Source organism: Xiphophorus couchianus, chromosome 13, assembly GCF_001444195.1.
Source record: "Xiphophorus couchianus chromosome 13, X_couchianus-1.0, whole genome shotgun sequence".
In the NCBI taxonomy this organism is placed as follows: domain Eukaryota; kingdom Metazoa; phylum Chordata; class Actinopteri; order Cyprinodontiformes; family Poeciliidae; genus Xiphophorus; species Xiphophorus couchianus.
In genome coordinates, this window is record NC_040240.1 from 24,700,251 (window position 1) to 24,719,138 (window position 18,888).

The 18,888-nt window shown below is 38.6% G+C and overlaps 2 protein-coding genes across 9 annotated transcripts in view; both read right to left on the minus strand.

The window, feature by feature from the left end:
• LOC114155421 (uncharacterized) overlaps positions 1–4,806 on the minus strand; it is a 37,917-nt gene extending 33,111 nt beyond the window's left edge. For all 4 annotated transcript variants that reach the window (XM_028035286.1, XM_028035284.1, XM_028035287.1 and 1 more), the window contains exons 1-5: positions 4,714–4,806; positions 1,717–1,827; positions 1,227–1,383; positions 948–1,140; positions 162–233 (exon numbers count right to left, since the gene is read on the minus strand). In XM_028035286.1, coding sequence (XP_027891087.1) covers positions 162–233; positions 948–1,140; positions 1,227–1,383; positions 1,717–1,825 — 531 coding nt within the window. In that variant the 5' untranslated portion in view covers positions 1,826–1,827; positions 4,714–4,806. The remainder of the gene's footprint in view (positions 1–161; positions 234–947; positions 1,141–1,226; positions 1,384–1,716; positions 1,828–4,713) is intronic.
• Positions 4,807–5,064: 258 nt separating this feature from the next.
• The window catches only part of zmym4.1 (zinc finger MYM-type containing 4, tandem duplicate 1), a 36,887-nt gene continuing 23,063 nt past the window's right edge, over positions 5,065–18,888 (minus strand). For all 5 annotated transcript variants that reach the window (XM_028035289.1, XM_028035288.1, XM_028035292.1 and 2 more), the window contains 18 exons: positions 18,048–18,198; positions 17,203–17,318; positions 16,952–17,119; positions 16,196–16,346; positions 15,384–15,556; positions 15,160–15,304; positions 13,853–13,948; positions 13,581–13,769; positions 12,729–12,841; positions 12,418–12,646; positions 11,050–11,286; positions 10,867–10,973; positions 10,092–10,269; positions 9,863–10,014; positions 8,885–8,999; positions 8,559–8,807; positions 7,153–7,282; positions 5,065–6,426 (listed from right to left, as the gene is read on the minus strand). In XM_028035289.1, coding sequence (XP_027891090.1) covers positions 6,195–6,426; positions 7,153–7,282; positions 8,559–8,807; positions 8,885–8,999; positions 9,863–10,014; positions 10,092–10,269; positions 10,867–10,973; positions 11,050–11,286; positions 12,418–12,646; positions 12,729–12,841; positions 13,581–13,769; positions 13,853–13,948; positions 15,160–15,304; positions 15,384–15,556; positions 16,196–16,346; positions 16,952–17,119; positions 17,203–17,318; positions 18,048–18,198 — 2,931 coding nt within the window. In that variant the 3' untranslated portion in view covers positions 5,065–6,194. The remainder of the gene's footprint in view (positions 6,427–7,152; positions 7,283–8,558; positions 8,808–8,884; positions 9,000–9,862; positions 10,015–10,091; positions 10,270–10,866; positions 10,974–11,049; positions 11,287–12,417; positions 12,647–12,728; positions 12,842–13,580; positions 13,770–13,852; positions 13,949–15,159; positions 15,305–15,383; positions 15,557–16,195; positions 16,347–16,951; positions 17,120–17,202; positions 17,319–18,047; positions 18,199–18,888) is intronic.

Below are 18,888 nucleotides of genomic sequence, written 5' to 3' on the forward strand. Positions count from 1 at the left end.
TTGTTTTAAACTGTATAAATATATTAAATTTAGGATGTTTGTTTATCTTTATACAGAATTGGAGGGGTATAAGACAAATATGCATAACTTGACACTAAAATTTGAACTGAAATGAAAGAAAATTCAATAAAGGCTTCAGATTTATTTCATTCTTCACAAACCCTTTTAGGCCGTGGTGCTGATGAGGAAGGACAGCCGTCTCTCTTTAAAGAAGTCAACCCACAGTAAAATTCCTGCAAATGCAATGAGAAACACATTATATATAAATGGTTATAAAAATAGTATTAAAGTCATTCCTTTTTGACAAAATAACAGCAATTTTCAACTTTTAAAAATTATACTACAAATAAAACTTTTTTTTTTTATTGCACAGCAATAAAAAAAGTTAAAAAGTCAAACTTGTTTAAAGCAGCCTTACAATACCAACATTAAAGTCTTTCAGAAAGAATTTAACACATCTATAACAACAAAAGTATTTTTTATGTCTGTGCATTTACGGTCACATAGCCTTAAAAATATATAAGTGTAGTTATGTCTGCTTCCTTACCCAACACTTAAAATCTGTTTTGGTTTCTAAATTTGCATGAGCTTTACGCTCCTCTTCTTCAGCAGTGCCTTTGGAAGGTATTTGGAACCTGGTTTTTCATCGTTTTAATGAAAAAAGGAAATTTCAAATCCCTTCTAACTTTTCTTTGAGTAACATTAATTTTAATCAGTAAAGTGATTTTCTAACACATTTATTATCAAAGTGGAGATCAACTGAACATTGTTGGTCTTCTTAGGCACAGAGCTCCATTCATATTCCTTGTGAGAATGTTACGAATAGATTTAAACTAATGAGACAAAGCTTGGCATACCTTAAGTAGACAAACCATAAGATTGTAATCTAGCTGATTGCATTTAAAAAAAAAAAATCTAAAAAGCTGCTTTAACTGTTATGAACCTACCTTTGAGCGCCACTCATAACTGGACTCTCCGTAGTAGTATGTTATTTCCTCGCCTGGAGAGATTTCCTCAACTGCAAACAGGCACAAGTGTGGCTTCCCTTCACAAACAACCTTCCTCATTTCACAGTTTGGACTTATGTGATTATCATTCACAAGTCGGCCAAGTGTGTTGTCTTCTTCCGAAGCATCAATGCTGCCAGAAAGCCACCATCATATCATAACTGTGTTCCTTCCGGACAATGATTTCCAACTTTTCAAATCAAATGAAAGTTAACTTACCACCATCGCTCTCCTTTCCATGAAAATTCAAAAACAAATCCATTCAAAGCATCGCCACCTCTCTCCTCAGATCTGATGCCTCTTGAGAATTTCTTCCCACGATATTCCACAACAAACATAGACGGCTTGATGGTTTCATTAGTGAACACGCCTCTTCCTAGAAAATATGTCATCAACTCAAGTCACAATGTATTAATTTGGGTTTTTCAGAGTCCTTAGTTTCAATAACTAAAATCAGACCAAGATTCTTCATTTAAAAAATAAAACTACAAAAATGTTGAACTTGTGATTTCAAGATAAAATTCAGAATAATATTACATATAAAATTACATTTACATAAGAGTAAGAAGACCGAGAACATTTGATTAACTGACAGTCAGTGGTTATTTGTTTGTATTTACAGTAAATGAAGCTGTGGCCCAAGTTCAGAAGACTCTGTGTGTGTGGCTAAAGACTGACCTAAATAATAAGTAAGAAATGCAGCTCCTACCTTTAAAAGAGTCAATGAACTTTTCCTCCAGGAAGGTTTTGTCTTTACAAGCAGCAATGTGCTCCATGGCATCTTGCTCAGGGGTCTGTTTCCCTCTCTGCTCTTTCATGACTATTTAAAAATAAGATTTATGGGTTTTTTAATGTTGGGAACTGGAGATTTATTAACATTATACTGAACGGTTTCATACAATCATATAAAAGAATGGAAACAAACAAATTGATATAATTTTTTAAGTTTATGTCTTGATGCCAGTAAGAAGTATTTAATAGCAGGTATTTTCCAATAATCTATTTTAAATCAAATATTTCCGAATTATCTTTTTGTTAAAGTCTGACTGTTTTCTTCATAATGTTTTCTACATTTTCAGCAGTGACAGCTCTAAATATGACTTTAGCAAGTTCGAGCATATGTGCTTGAAAATAAATACATTTGACTGAAATACACGGGCTGTCAGGTCCCTGTATGACCGGTGTCAGAGTCTGGTCCGCATTGCCGGCAGTAAGTCGGGCTCGTTTCCGGTGAGAGTTGGACTCCGCCAGGGCTGCCCTTTGTCACCGATTCTGTTCATCACTTTTATGGACAGAATTTCTAGGCGCAGCCAAGGTGTTGAGGGGATCCGATTTGGTGGCCTTAGGATCTCATCTCTGCTTTTCGCAGACGATGTGGTCCTTTTGGCTTCATCAGATCGTGATCTGCAGCTCTCGCTGGAGCGGTTCGCAGCCGAGTGTGAAGCGGCCGGGATGAGGATCAGTGCCTCCAAATCCGAGGCCATGGTCTTGAGCCGGAAAAGGGTAGAGTGCCTTCTCCGGGTCAGGGGGGGTGTCCTGCCCCAAGTGGAGGAGTTTAAGTATCTCGGGATCTTGTTCACGAATGGGGGAAGAAGGGAGCGGGAGATCGACAGGCGGATTGGCGCAGCGTCTGCTGTCAAGCGGGCGCTGTACCGGTCCGTCGTGGTGAAGAGAGAGCTGAGCCAAAAAGCGAAGCTCTCGATTTACCGGTCGATCTACGTTCCCACCCTCATCTATGGTCATGAGCTTTGGGTCATGACCGAAAGAACGAGATCGCGGATACAAGCGGCCGAAATGGGTTTTCTCCGTAGGGTGGCTGGGCTCTCCCTTAGAGATAGGGTGAGTAGCTCAGTCATCCGGGAGGGACTCAGAGTAGAGCCGCTGCTCCTTCACATCGAGAGGAGCCAGTTGAGGTGGCTTGGGCATCTGGTCAGGATGCCTCCTGGACGCCTCCCTGGTGAGGTGTTCCGGGCACGTCCCACCGGGAGGAGGCCCCGGGGAAGACCCAGGACACGCTGGAGAGACTATGTCTCTCGGCTGGCCTGGGAACGCCTCGGGATTCCCCCGGAAGAGCTGGAAGAAGTGGCCGGGGAGAGGGAAGTCTGGGCCTCCCTTCTGAAGCTGCTACCCCCGCGACCCGACCTCGGATAAGCGGAAGAAGATGGATGGATGGATGGATGGATGGATGAAATACACAGCAACTAACAAAACCTTGGGGTAATGTATATATTTGAAGTACTTTGATGCAAGAAGAATTATGAATGCAGATCAATTTTAATCTAAATAAATGACTTGATTTGCAATTGATAGAATAGGCAAATATAGTTGTAAGTGGTTGCATCACAAGAGGAACAACAGTGTTATCAAGATTTACCTGTCAGTGACCTGAAAAAGTGAGTAATGTCACACAGTTTGTCTCAGGAAACACCAGAAAGCATTACTATAATTTAAAAGAATTTTATAGGGTCCAAATGTGGGTTTGCATGAAGCCCTGTGTTGGTCCCCTAATATACACAGTGTGACCTGTATCACATTGATTTAACCATTGGTAATAAGTATGTTAAGTAATGTAATGTTGTAAGAGTTATATGTGAAGACAAAAATATTAATCTGACAGCATTAAAATACTTTCACACAACCACATACCATGTGTGTATCTTAAAAATAAACACAACTACAGTATTTTAAAAGCTGAAAATATGTGGTAATTTAAATAAACTAAAACCAATACAAATTTGGGACATAATAAAAAAATGCTTTAAATCTCATTATAAAAATGTATTCTTTTTACTTTCTTATTCATTACAATAATCAGACTAGAATTACCAACTTGTTATAAAAAAAATCTAATTCTCTTAATGAAAACCTGACCCTCTCTAGACTAATTATATATGGCATATTAGCCCATTATTGGAATATAAGTACTATAATAGATTAACAGACAACCAGGCTAATTAAAAATTAAGTCAATTTTGAGGTAAATAAAAGCCTTGTTTGTCACACCAACACTAGAACAATGAGCCCTCTGGTCATCAACAGAACTAATCAACAAAAACAATTATATTATCATAATAGCATCAATACATGTATGTTTATACTAAACTGGACTACTCAAAGCTGCAGCTTTCATTAGTAAGTACAATCTGTTCAATAATATGGTAAAAGAATAATCTAATCCAACAATCACATGAAACCAAAACTAAACCATTCCTTCTTGGTACTTTTTGGCCAATTACTGTATATTTAACAAGTCCCATCATAAATATTGTGTATTTTTTGCACATAAAGTTATAACTTTTAACAGGCCACTTAAATATGCTAAATGAAATGGTGCAATAAGTAAATATATCCCACCTAAGTGCAACGGGGTAAAGACAAATGCTGCAAGATAATGATGACCTCAAATAAAAGTTTTATTAGCAGTTGAATACTGATAGTTTAAATAGAAATGTAACCAATGTGACTTTAGCAATGCTTCTCTACCTGGCTACCACGCTTACTGCTCTGACTGGTGCTGCAGAAAGCTCTAGCACTACGTGTGGCTAACTTTGGGTTGCTCCCAAACCTGAGTTACCTAGTTAGCATGCTAATCACAACAAATTCAAACTACTTTGTTTTCTTAAATTATGTCCTCCATTTCTTGCTTTGCTAAACGGCATTGGAGCAAGACTACTGGGACATAAGTTTCACAATGAGCAACACTTACCTTCGTTTTAGTGTCAGGATAGCTTTCTTCAGTGTAAAGAAACCATTGCAGTCATTTTTATTCTCATTCCCGTCTTGAAAGACCACGTGACCGAAGTAAATAACTAGTCAACGCGCACGACAGAAAATTTGACCAATCATTGACTGTAACGTCACTAGCTTAGTGCGACGTCAGTGATTGACACTTGAACGAGCGAATCAGATGCAAGGAGCAGCTGAGAACTGTGAAGAACGTGTGAACGTGTCTTATGGGGACATTCTGAGGACAGGCAAAGTCCTCATAACCACACTAAAAAAATAACCCTAAAATGTAACTATCAGAGACGAGAGAAAAATAATTCAGGTTCACAAATTCAATTTAAGACATTATTTTATTAAAAAGAGAACAAACAATATAAAACAGACAACTATAATCTAAGGACAGGAGGTTAAAATAACCAAGATACACATAGCTTGCTGCAGTTACCCAGCATTATGATCCCCGGACTCATGTTGGATTCAACAATATCCCAAAAAATACCAAAAACTCATATCAAAATGGCAAAAATATTGTGTTTCAGGTTAGTATTTGCTCTTCCTTTTACAATTTACCAATCCTTCAGTTACATTCAAATTGCTTCTTATTCTCAAGATGTTAGAGAACAAACATCTTTGGATTAGCTCCCAGTACCCTCATTACTATCTGTCATTATGGTCTCATTTCAGCCTGTGATACTGGCTTAGTTTTTATAATACAACAAAATTTGACAGTTGTGTGAAAAGGCCTCTGGGATTGTTTCTTTTTTTTTTGTGGCTGGTACCCTGCATGTTTTAGACTTTTATGGTCTCGATTACTTGATTTAAATGATTAACCTTTTGTACTAGTTTAGAGATTTGAATTTGATATTTTGCAGCAGGTTCACATCTAAAACAGCCAGGACACCATCACTCCAAAATTAAAATCTAACATGCATCTTTAGCTTTAAAGATATCACATCATTTTCAGGAGTTAAAAAAAAAACCTTAATGCAATTAAAGTGAATAAAGATCATAGACGATTTCAGTTCTTGTTACTGGGCCAACAGCTCCAGAAACAAACTCAGAATTTAGGTTTTGTATATTTCCAGATTTACTGCAGACCATTCATTATTTACCTTTCAAATTAAAAAAAACACGGCAGACTTGCGTGCACTGAAATGTTAGGAATCATAATACCTGGAAGGAAACCGAAAGCAACAAGATGCAACTAAACCAATGAGCTTTGTGTCTTCATCTTTGAGCAGCAGTAAACAGTCTGCGAGCTGAACAGTCTGCAGAAACAGTGTGCGTTTGAAAATGTGCAACTCTCGCTCAACAGAGTTTAGGAAAGGAACTTTTCTCCAGCTCAGCATACTGCTATCGTGAGTTACCGAGAACAAGTTGTAGTGAACGTTTACGTTTATTTACATTTAGACAGCCAGTTGCAAAACCACGAAAAGGTCACTTCGGTTCTTTTTTTTTAAATCACTCAGAGTCTTCATCCTCTTCTTCAGGTATAAAAGGCGGGTCAGAAACCACAGGCTGGTCTTTCTTGGTCCTGAGATGAAGCTCTCTGACGGTGAGGATGCGGATCAGCATGGACTCCATGGTGTTGTCGTCCAGAGGTGTGGACGAGAACCACAGCGGGCTGTTCGGGACGCAGCAACGCTCAGGGTGAAGGTAGAACATGTTGGTGCGCTGCTTCACCGACTCCGAGCTGGAAAAGAAATATACAAAAAACAGAGCGAGGATGAGGAGGACATTTTACTCTGTCATATTTAACAGCAACCTTGATCAACAGCTTTCCAAGCTCCTGTTGAAGCTTTGCTTCGGCTTTTCCCATCATTTTAATTCGCAGTAACAGATTGTTTTTGAACTATTTTTCCAAGTTTGTTAAACATCTTAACCCCACAATAAAAATGGAAAGGTTTTAAAACTTAAGGGACGGACAACTGTTGTGTAAACAAAAACTTGGTAAAAATTAATATTTAAATCAATTATTCGGGAAATTAAGACACATTTGCTGCAAAAACAAAATTTCTATAGCTGAATGTGTATAAAAAACAACAAAAATGTAATAGTTTGATTGAATATAGGATTTTAGCTCCAATGTGAAAATTTCCCAAAGATTTATTGGCTACAAACTCAGTTCACGGATGATGCATCTGTCAGGTTTTTATTGGATATTCTACTGTTTCTTCCTCATTTTGCTTAACATTTATCTTCTGGAGATGTTGGGGGTTTTTTGTGTGTGTGTTTTTTAGGTATGATGTTTTTGTTTACTTATTTTTAAGATACAATGCACACAAGAGAGATTACACAAACTTGTCTAAGAAAATTTGGTTTAAAGAACCAAATTAGGAGCAAAATAGCCTTGATGATGCTGATATTAATAGAGGGAAAAAATTAAGAACCAAAAGGTGAGGTTGCATCATCCACTCACCACTTGGAGAGGTAAAACTCATAAAGCCTGACTGGACAGCGAAGTGGGTTCTCCGTGTTCTCCATCATCTCCAGGATTTCCTCTTTACTCTCTTCTTCTTTACGCCTCTTTGCTGGAACTCCATCTGGATCTGAACACAATAATTACAGTCAACTGTTGGGAGAAGCAGAGCCACGTCACTGAGGTTTGTCACCGTCTTTATGTCTCACCTTTCCTGCACAAAGAAATACAGTGTACTAGAAATGAGCAAAAACATATGAATAAATCAGATAAAACTCAGTTTTCTATGGGTTATATTTGAGTTTTTCCATCACTTTAAAGACTAGAGAAAGTAAATGCAAAAATAAACCACAGAATGGGCCTGCTCAATTATAAGGAAGAAAATACTGAATTAAATTACTCAGCTCTTCATTCATTGAATTTGAAAAGATCAGTGAATATGAAACTGATCCTGATGCCTTCTTGGGTTTTATTTATTCAGCTGTAGAGAATGTCATTTATTTTGCATCTTTCTGTGCAGAATAAAGCCTGTAACTGTAAAACTGAGCATTTTGTAGCTATTGGTGGTGTTTTTATTTTGGTTTATCAATGTCACAAATTCTATGAACCGTTCTGTACATTCAGTCGTATGTGGATCATTTCTGCACCTGAATCTGCTGTAGTTTTTTTATAAATGAGGCTCAGTTACGGTTTTATCAATAAAAAGGATAACCTAACTACACTGCAAAAACACAAAATGTTGCAAAGTATTTTTTTAGTTTCTAGTGAAAATATTTTAGTATACTTAAAATAAAATAAGATTAACTTAAAGGTAACTTTTTAGTAAAATACAGAAGCTTGTTGAAGTCAATAATCCCTTAATACTGATAAATGCTAGTTCCACTAGCAACTAACGATTACTTCAGTCATCGATTAATCTGATTATTAACTGGATAAAAAAAAAAAGGGCAGATTTCACATCAACACCAAAAGCCTTTCCTGTAAAATATAGGATATTAACAGATGCAAAAAAAACAACTTAATTCCTTTTAAAATAAGAAAAGCATTTTTTTGCCCTAAAACACAACAACGTAGCGTTCCTTTAGCGAGTCTGATCAATTACTAAATTAGTTAAAAATTATTTCAATGATCAATTATTGATGATTCATTTCATTAATCGTTTCAACACTAGTAGATTATTTAACTTATAAAGGCATTTTTCACAAGTTAAAAATGAAGTAATCCAGCAGTGGAACTGCTGCTTTTTATTCATGTTAATAAATTATTTACTTCCAACAAGCTCCTACACGTCGCTGAAAAGTTACTGCAAAGTTGGTTTTGTCTTATTTCAAGTGTACTGAGATGTTTGCACTAGAAATAAGATTTAGTGTTTTTGCAGTGCAAACCAATTGTTATGTGAAATATACCTGACTCTGCTTCGTTTACAGGAATGGGCGGGTAGAAGCGCAGGAAGGTGGTCTTGCTGTTGTCCGGGTTGGTTTTGGTGCAGCGCATGACGTGGGCAAACGACAGCTGGCGGTGCTGCTCCACCGTGGTGAAGCCAAAGTATTTGCAGGAGAAGAAGAGCAGCGTGTTGAGGAGGACGATGGGGGAGTACGCCCCCAGCTGCTTGCACCCCCACAGGAACTCCTCCTCCACGCGGGAATGCACGTAACCTGCGAGGGAAAAACGCCGATAAATCGCAACAAATGTACGTCAAAGTTAGCGACTGCTGTGTCTGACGTGAACTCACCTCTGGGAGTGACGGTGGGCTGAAAACTTTTCAGCATGTTGGTGAAATCTGTGGAGAACTTGCTGTAGAAGCGATCCATGAAGATGTTCTCCACTCGACCGTTTTCAAACAGATACTGCAGAGAGAGGAGTCGATCACAGAGTTTCTGGTGTAGATCAGCAGCAAAAACATCATTTTCAAACTGTTTAATTTGATCAGTAAAACTTCCATGTACCAATTCATTATGCCATACAAACAAAGTCAGTTTCTAAAAAATGTAATCTTGCATAAAGCCAATAAAAATATATTTTTAAGAGAAAAATGTTTTGTCATGATGATGATGGATGGTAAGCCATAAAAGGTCAAGGCTAAAGATGCTGGCTGTTGAGAGTGCTGTATCCAAGCATATTAGTGGAAAGTTGAGTAGAAGGAAAACAATGGAGGTCCTAGAGCAGAAATCTTAAAGGTGACCTATTAAAAAAAAGTATACTTCTGCCACAAAACAAAAAGGTTTTGGAGGTTTTGAAATTTTGAGGTTAATTTCAGAAGCTTTCTAGGAAAACAAGGAAATTTATAACTTTTCAAACTCAAATTGTCACCTTTCCTCCCCAATACACTGTCGCATTTTACAGATGTTTGATGAAATGCACTATTTTTTCCGGCTGGAACTTTTAGCTTTGTGTGTTTCTGGTACGCCTGTAAACCTGCCGCGCGAGCAACGGACAACAAAGCTGCTTCTCTTGGCTACTGGGGGTTAATTTCTGCTTCAGAAATAAAATAACCTGAACAGCAGAATAAAAACAATACATATCTTTGTTGTATCTATTCAATAATTTAGTAAAAATGTTGCTTATTTTGCTGATTAAAATACGTTTAATTCACTGTAGACTCTGCAATAAACTAGATTAAATTTTTAATGGAGTCCCACCGCTAGCAGGAACACATTTTGGCCTAAAAACATGGTTTTAAATCAGAGTTTTTGTTTTTCAGCGGCTTCACCTGCTGGATTCCCAGGCAGAGGTAGAACAGGCTGTCGGGGGGGTACGGCTCTCCGTTCGGTCGCTTCACCTCGGTGATGAAGCAGCACAGACCGTAGCTGAGTTCAGCCGTGGTGCAGCGGAGCAGATCCTCCTTCAGCTCCAGGGGCCGTGCTGCGGACAGAGCGGACGTTACCATGGAAACCAGGCGTTTCTGAAGGAGGCCGGGTCCCGCGGCGGGCCGGACTCACAGCCGAAGCGGCGCTGCTCCAGATTGGGCTGCATCTGCCTCCACTGGATCCAGGACTTCCAGGCGTCGATGCCGTACTGGCTCTTCAGCTTCAGGATTTCGGCAGACACAGACTTCTTGGCGGAGCTTCTCGGCGAACTTTCTTCAGCTGCTTTAGACAACCGCTGGGATTTACGACCCTAAAGGCAGAAGATCAAGGAGAGGTCTGTGCCAAGAACATCCCATAATTCTCCATTTTTACCAGTCAATTTCTAGAATGATGCTGATGACAAGGGTTGTTCGAGTGCATTTAATTTTCCATTCAACAAGTTGAACAGAGAATGGAGGCAATGAGTTCAAGCCCGATCCAACCCGACTGATTCACTTCAGAGGCTCCAGGCTGAAGTAAACCCAACATTTTAATTTAGATTTTACTTTTCCCCATTTTCAACCAACATCAGCTACTAAAGAACATTTAACACTGGAACTGGAAAACGTTTTAAACGCCGCTGCCGCCTCCCCTGGAAGCGTTTCTGCCATGTTTCAGACTGGTTTTGTTGGTTACATTTCTATTCATTTTGTATTTTCTTTGACGGATTAAACAGCGTGATTTTGTATACATTTATATCTGATATTTTTTTTTATTATAGTGGCTTTTTGAAGTAAAAATGAAAAAAAAATCTCCCTGGCTTCTCTCCCCAAAAAGTATCACTCAGTATCTCCCTCTGCTGCTCCTCTAGTTTTAGATTTTGCGTAACGCGGCCGCTGGTTGCTGAGACTCGGCTCTCCTCTCTCACCCTCTTGTCCCGGGCTTTCCTGTGGGCTTGTTTCCGTCTCGGCGCCGGCGTTGGACTCGGGGATCTGTTGCAGTGCTCCCTCAGCCGGGCCATCCTCTCCAGGGTTTCTGAAAGCGGCGCTGAACATCAGAGAAACAACCAAAAACATCTCACAGCAGGTCCAGCTCTGCGTTTTACTCTCACCGATGGAGAAATCCGCTTCGATGTCCAGGGGCGGCGGGCCCTGCGACGGCAGCGGCTCCAGATCCGGCTCTGGAGACGGGACGGCGGCGGCAGCGTCCAGGACCGGGTTCAGCTTTTCAGAGGAGTACTGTCGACCCGGCAGCCTGAGGCCGGCGTCGGAGCTCGTCTCCTCCCAGTTGTTCAGGAAACTGGCCAGGTCGTCCGTATCCAGGTCGTCGCTGTAGTTACTGATATGATCTGGAGAAAAAGAGCAGCAGAGGTCAAAGTTTACATCACGACTGAAAACATTTTAATGGGAAGCAAAACAGAGAGATTCTACCTGGACTAAAAACTAAAACTCACAAGCTCGACTCCTCTGATCTCGTCTCTCCACTGCCCTAACGCTCTCTGACTCTGGTCGCTATGGTAATGTTTACACCTTCAAAATAAGATACAGATGCGCGACAAAAGGAACATTTTACTTCACGATAACGACTAATGGAGCCCTGAGCTTGTTTCTCTGCAACCAGACGGTCCATCTGGGAGAGATGAGAGACGATGAGACCGGAAGTGTTGCTGATGCTCCGGGTTCTTGGTCTCATTGCCTCATTAACATCCGGTCACCATATCATGCAGAGCTTGGACTGTGGGAATCACCTGCCGGGATAAATCCATCCTCCCGTCTCTTCTCTGGGCTTTTTCCCTTCACAAAGAAACTTTCCAAACAATCTGATCCGTTTCTGACTCATTTTGCTGCTTGTGGCTCCATGTTGGCGGCAAGACGGAACCGAGAGAATCCGGTTAAAGGATTTTCAAAATAAAAGATCCTCCAGACTCAAATAATACATAAAACAGAAATATTTAATTAAGTACCGGTCCGTGGACCAATTGGTACCGGGCCGCGGGTTGGGGGCCACTGCACTAAAGGATGCCATTATGGACTTTTAGACAGTAAAATGTTTAATTTCTTATTTAAAAGTGGAATTAAATTATTTATTTGCATCTTTTAATGCACTTCCATCCTTTCTATGTTTGACCTGCTTTGACCCGATTGTTCTGTTCTGACGATTAATCAAATAAAACAATTTGCATATTTTAGATTTAACTGCTTCAGTCTTTTGTTAGACAATATTAGAAATGCATTAAAAAATGAAAATAAAACAATTAAATTCCTTTTATAAATACAAAATATAAACATTAACCAAAAAGCTAAATGTATACATTTGTTTTTTGTAGTTTTGGCTCAATTACTGTTCAACATATGGTGTTTTCTCCCCCAGCAAATAAACTTTTCTTAAGTCAATTAACTAATCGATTACTGAAGCAGTTGATTATTTCAATAACCAATTAATGTGATTTAATCGTCTGGTTGTTTCTGCAGAGTCTCACCGTCTTGTGCAGGAGCCTCTTTGCTTTCCGACTCTTTCGCCGATGTTTTGTCTTTCCGAGTCTCCGTCTTGCTGCTCTTCTCCTCGTCGCCCTCGGCAACCATCTCGGCCATCAGGATGAGCTCCGCCTCGTACGGATCCGACGGGATCTTCTGCTTGATCTCCTGGATGGTCTCCACGATGCGCTCGGCGCTGTTCATCGTCACGGGGAGGAACATCGGCACCGGCAGCTGCAACGCGGACAAACGAGAAATAAATCAGAGTGAAGCCGATCGAGTTCAGATGAAATCAATAACCAATAATCAGGCATACAGGTAGCGGGACGTTCAGAGGTTTGGGGACGAACTGGCTGTACATGTTCATGGGAACAGGAACGAAAACCGGGACTGGAACCGGCAGCACCATGACCCTGGGGAAGGCGTCTTCTACGGGAAGAGAGAAGGACATTTTGTGAGGACAGAGAGAATGTTTTTAAATATCTAATAAATAAAGTAATAAATAAAGGCATTAAATGTTTCTGTTTGCTCTACAGCTGAGAAAAACCCATTCGGATCAAAAACAAACATGTTAGAAATATGATATAAATCATTAAGTATGGAAGTAATTCAGAAAAATGGTGAGGCCATTTGAAATTTTTTCTGGTTTTTAGGTAAAACATTGCTACATGCTTTTTCTGCTTATTTTTGTCTAGAAAATTATTTACATGTTTAAAAAAACTGCTGAAATTTTGCTCTGTAAGTTTTCTTTAATTGATTTACAGCTTATTTTTTGTGGCTAAAGATTGTTGGTTGTATTTTTATTCCACCAATTTGAAAAAAAAGGGAAACTTTTTTTTTATATATAAACAATTTTTAATTTACTTTAATCATAAACAACAAAATTCTGTATTTTATTTACAGAATCAGAACATTTTAATTTTTTTACTGCATTTTGTTTTCAGCCAATCAGTGGCTTCACTCAGATTCTGGCTGAAAACATTTTAGCCAGAATCTCGGGAGGATTAGCTTCCCAAGCTCTTTTTCATGACTTTATGTTTGTTATTCTCTGTATAATTTTAGTTTTATTGTACAGCTCTTTGTGATTTTGCCTGTGAAAATTGCTTTCTGAATAAACTTTACTTTGTAAATGTGTGAGGATAAACTGAGTGATAGTTTGTGTCCGTACCGGTCTGCGCCTCCACGCTGGCCGTCTGCGTTTTGCAGGAAACTCCTTTGTTCTGCACCAGAGGTTTGCACAGCAGCGCTTTGTTCTTCAGTAACTTCGGCGCAGGAGGAGGAAGAGGAGAAGGAGGAGGATGGATCTTCGCTGTGTCTGTTTGGACATTTCCAGAGCTCTTGGTTTTTGACCTGGTGCCTGTTGAGACAAAAAGGGAAACTTTAGATGTGAAACAAAGAACCGGGTCAGACAGACGAATCGGTTTTGTCTGGGTTCTGTACTGAGGTGCGTGGGTTTGTCTGCTGACTTGGATCTCCCTGCCGGCTGGTCTGCCAGCGACATGACGCTGGCGATGACGGGCGTGGCCTCGCCTGCAGCTGCAGGAACCAAAACACAAACAACCGCTTCAAACCGAGTCCCACGGCTTCTGACCCAAACAGTCCAGCAGATGTTTTATAAAACAATAGTGAATAAAGTTCAACTGGACGATCTTCAGTCGCTTCTCAACATGATTCACAGACATGCAACTCAAACCGTTTCTGCAGGTTTTCCTTTTGGTCGTTTTTCTACCATTTGAACAAAATATGTTATTTATGTCCATCAAAACTTGAGTTGATAGAAAGTTTGACATCTAGAAATCACTTCCAAGAAACTAAAAAAACTTGGCCTAAGACACAAAGTAATCTTGCAAAAAGCATCTAAAATTAAAATAATAAAACTTTATGGGAATTTGACAATATAATCAGCTTTTGGTTCAACTCCAGAAAAACTTTAAACCTTCTCAGTTTGTGAGAAAATAAATTGGTTTATTCCCACAATGCTGAGAAATCCAAGTGCCAAATTACTTCCTAAATACATTTTCTTGATCTATAAACAATAATTTACATAAACCTGTGATAAAAACATGAACAATTTGATTTCAGTTTTTAATCATTTCATGTTTTCTGAGCTGCAATCCATCATAAAATTACCTAAAATGTAATTATGGATCAAACAGACCAAAAAAGATGATTAGTTACTTCTGCAGGAAATTAAAGTAAATACTATTTCTTAAATTTTTAGTTTTACATTTAACTGTTATGTAGTAATATGTTGATAATGTTAAAATTATAGAAACATTTATAACATAAATATAGGGCTGAAATTATTAATCAAATAAAAATTAACCAATTATTGAAATAACTAATTTAGTAATTGATTAATCACTAATTACAACAAAAAAATGCATTTGTTGAAAAGAAGTACTTAGCGCAGTAATTAAGCTATAACTGCATGCATACATATAAATATATAAATTTGCATCTTTTAATGCATTTCAAGTATAAAAAAATATTAATTGGTTAAAAGAAAAAAAGTAAAATCTGGCATTTTTTTCTGATTAAATCAACAAAATAATGAATTACTAAAATAATCAGTGACAGTGAAATCAATACTTATTGGCCTTATTAAGCAACAGCAGCATTTTCTGTCTGTAATAACTTGTTTACATTATTTTCTTTATCACTATTAAGCAGATCCTTCTGTTTAATACTTTTAATAACATTTTCATGCTCAGTAAATGTGGAATAAAGGTAAAAGTGATTTGGACCTTTGATGACTTCGCCCTGGGCCGCCACCCTATCGCAGCAGAACTTGAGCAAACAGCTGATGCCACAGAAATGTTTGACCTCTCCAAGCAACGGCAGGCTCTGCTTCAGCTTCCCTTTACGCCCGCAGCTGTCGCACTTTGCTACCTGAAGGGGGCGCAGTGAGAGTATCGTCATCGTGCTGAAAGCAAACGGAGGCTTCGGCGCGCGGATCGCGGCGGCTTACGTGGCAGAACAGCATGGTGTATTTGGAGCGGCACTCCTCGGAGCAGAACTCCTCGATGGAGCCGCCGTACTGGGCCGTCACCAGCTTCTTGGACACGCAGTGGCAGTAGACGCACGAGTGGCAGTGCTTCCCCCAGTTCTTACTCAGCTCGTGTCTGAAGAGCAGCTTGCAGCCTGGAAACAGCAACAGAACGCGGTTCTGCATCAAAATATTATGATTTTTGAATAGTTTCTAGTTCAAATATCCAAGTATGACAAATAAGACAAAATTAACTTAGAAGTTACATTTCAGCAAGAAATGTTTTAACATTTCCCTAATGTTGATTTAAAAATGTGCTACTTCCAATGGAACATTATTTCACTTCCAACATGAGAAAAATGTCTCGATATAATCTGCCAGTGGAACTGGACATGTTTTAAATCAACATTAAGGATTTATTGACCAATAAGCTCATTGCTGAAAAGGTTCCTTTAATCTACCATCCTTGAAATAAAACAAAACAGACGTTTGCACTAGAAACTAGACTAGATTTGGTAAGAGTTTGTGTTTTTTGCAGTGTAGTCATGGTCATTCACTGCAAAACACCAAAATATTTCTGGTCTAGTTTCTGGTGAAAATATCTCAGTACACTTGAAATAAGACAAAATTAACTTATGAGTAACTTTTCAGTAAGAAATACGAGCTTGTTTTAACTCAGTAATTCTTGAATGCGAGTAAAGATTGCTACTTAGAGGATAAAAGTCTAAAAACTACATTTTTTTACATTTTATTTCTTCCAGACGTGAAAAACTGCGTAAAGCCGCTGCGCTCACCGTCGCTGCAGAAGTAGCAGTCCTTGTTGTTGATCCTCTTGGCTTCTCTGGTGATCTTTTCGATCTTGCAGTATTCACACAGACTCATCACAGCATTGGCCTTCTTGTACTCCATCGAACAGTCGGAACCGCACAGGAAAATTATTTTATCCTGGAGAAACACGGGAACAATCACAAAACCCGACTCTGGGATCATTTATCTGTTCAGATCCAAAGTGCAATTCTAAAAATGATACAAATGTGGCCTGTAGATTAAGATAGACGCTTTTAATTTGTAAGTTTCTTACAACGGAAAATGCAAAGTATGTGTCTTTTTATAACCAAGCTTTGCCAAAAGGTGAAACCATGAATATTTATAGACTTTTACTGAAATGATTCATATAAAACGTTTGCTAAATATAGCAAACGCTTTGAAAGAAAGCGGCCCGGATCCTGTTCTTATTACTGAAAATCTGTTCAGTCGAGTCGAAAAGAAACTGAAAACTAGACGCTTTTCTTTTAATACAGCAAACATGCAAAATCTATCATGGAGTATTAAATCACTGTAAAATTTCCAACAAAAAAAATCTAATCTTGAGAACCATCTCTGAAATTCCTACAAAAAACTTGGAAATTTCTGAGTTTCGAGGAGAAATTTAATCTCAATTTATGACGTTTTTTGGTGGAAACTTTCAACTTTTATATTTAAAAAAATACATAAAATTCATCATCCCAGGTTTAGACGAGACGGTTTAGTGGCGTCTCGTTTCCTGCTACCTTTATCTGGATGAGCTCCGGTTTGGAGGTGACCACCTGGCCGCACTGGAAGCAGTTGAGCTTCAGCGCGTCGACCAGCTGCGTCGGCGTGGCGGTCTGGGCCTGGGCCGACCCCACCGGCAGCTTGGTGAAAACGTTCAGCTGCGGCTGGCTCTTCTTGAACTTTTCCTGTGAAACAGAAACGATGCAGGAGAAATGTTAGAGTTTCACCTGCGGAGGGAATGAAGCGGCTGCGTTCGTGGCGTCTCTACCTGGAACGTCATGACGCACGGCATGCTGCAGAAGTTCCTGATGGAGGTGTCCGACATGGCCAGGTGGTACGAAGGAACCGTGTTCTTCCCACAGTTGTCACAGTTTAACCGAGCTCCTGCAGAGGAACGTTAGAACCGAAACGTTACTAAAAATATCAAAGTTCAGTCTTATGTCAGTCACAAATGAAGCTGCCAGAATATTAGGAACGTGGCGTTCTCTGTTCAGTCCATACATTCTGTTTTTTATCTATAATACTGTTTGTTTCAGGTGATGATAATGTAAGAACTAATGTATCAAACTATTGCAATATTGAACAAAATTAGAACTTTAAATGTATAAAAATAATTTTCTAAACAAATACAAGGTTTGTTTGTTTTCTTTTAAAAGATTCAGAATTCCTGTTTCAGAAATATACAGAAAAATTCTGCTGTTTTGATTTTAATGATGCTTCATGTATAAAAAGTGGAGGTATAACAAGTTCGCTTTGTGTTCTTGCAGTTGACAGGAATTTAAATATTATTTATCCATTTGTGTATTTTTTCAGTCTTTTTTAACTTGTTTATGTAAAGATTAAAATAAACCGTTTGTCTTGTTAACGTAAATTACCTGCTTTTCAATCTCAACTGATCATAAAATATCTCTGCAGAAAGAAACATCAGAGAGTAAGAAAACTGAAACACTCATCATTTACAGGAACAACGTTTCTCAAATGGAAGATCGTTTTACAATCTAGTAGCGAATCACAGAATATTGACTTCTTAAGATCACAGAGAATCAAAGATAACCGGAGAGTTTTCATCTCACTGCTTTAACGTCCAGCAGAAGGAAACGTGTGCAGCCGCACCTGAAGAGCTGACGCTCTGGACTTTAAACGCCATCAAGCAGCTGTTGCTGCAGAACATGTTGACCGATTCGTCGCTGTTTTTGTTGCTGAACATCTGGGGGAGCATGTGTGGCGCGCGGCACATCGTGCACGGCAGAATCACCTTCGTTTTCTGGCAACCAACGAAAAGCAATCAAGATTATTTGTATTGCACATTTCAGCAGCAAGGCCGTTCTCGGTGCTTTACATCATGAAAACATACAAACATCCAACATCAGCTGTGAAACCAGAGTAAGAAAAATGAAGTGTCATCGTTAAAATCATCAATGCACATCAAATATGCTGATTAATTTTTCAAGAGCCTTAGTTAAACGTAGAAAATTTAGTGCTAAAATTTCTGGAAAAAACTAAATCTTATCAAGTGTCTTGGGTTTAGATTTTAGAGAAAATATTTAAGTACACTTAAAATATGACAAAAAACTAATTTACAAGTAACTTTTCAGCAAGATATCAGATCTTATTCCCAGTAAATAAATCCTTAATATTGATTTTAATAAGTACCATTTTCACTGGCAGATTCTTTCACTATCAAAACATTTTCCATGTTAGAAGTAAATAACATGACAGTGAAAACAGTTTCTTATTAATATTAAGGAATTATTTACTTAAAATAAGCTCCTACATCTTTCTGAAAATGTACTTGTAAGTTAGTTTTGTCCCAGTTTAATAACATATGAAACCAGACTAAATATACTTAGTAAGACTTTGTGTTTTTGCAGTGTAGGAACTAGTTTCAGGTCAATAATTTGTTAATATTGATAAAACACTAATTCTACTGGCAGATTATTTCATTTATAATGTG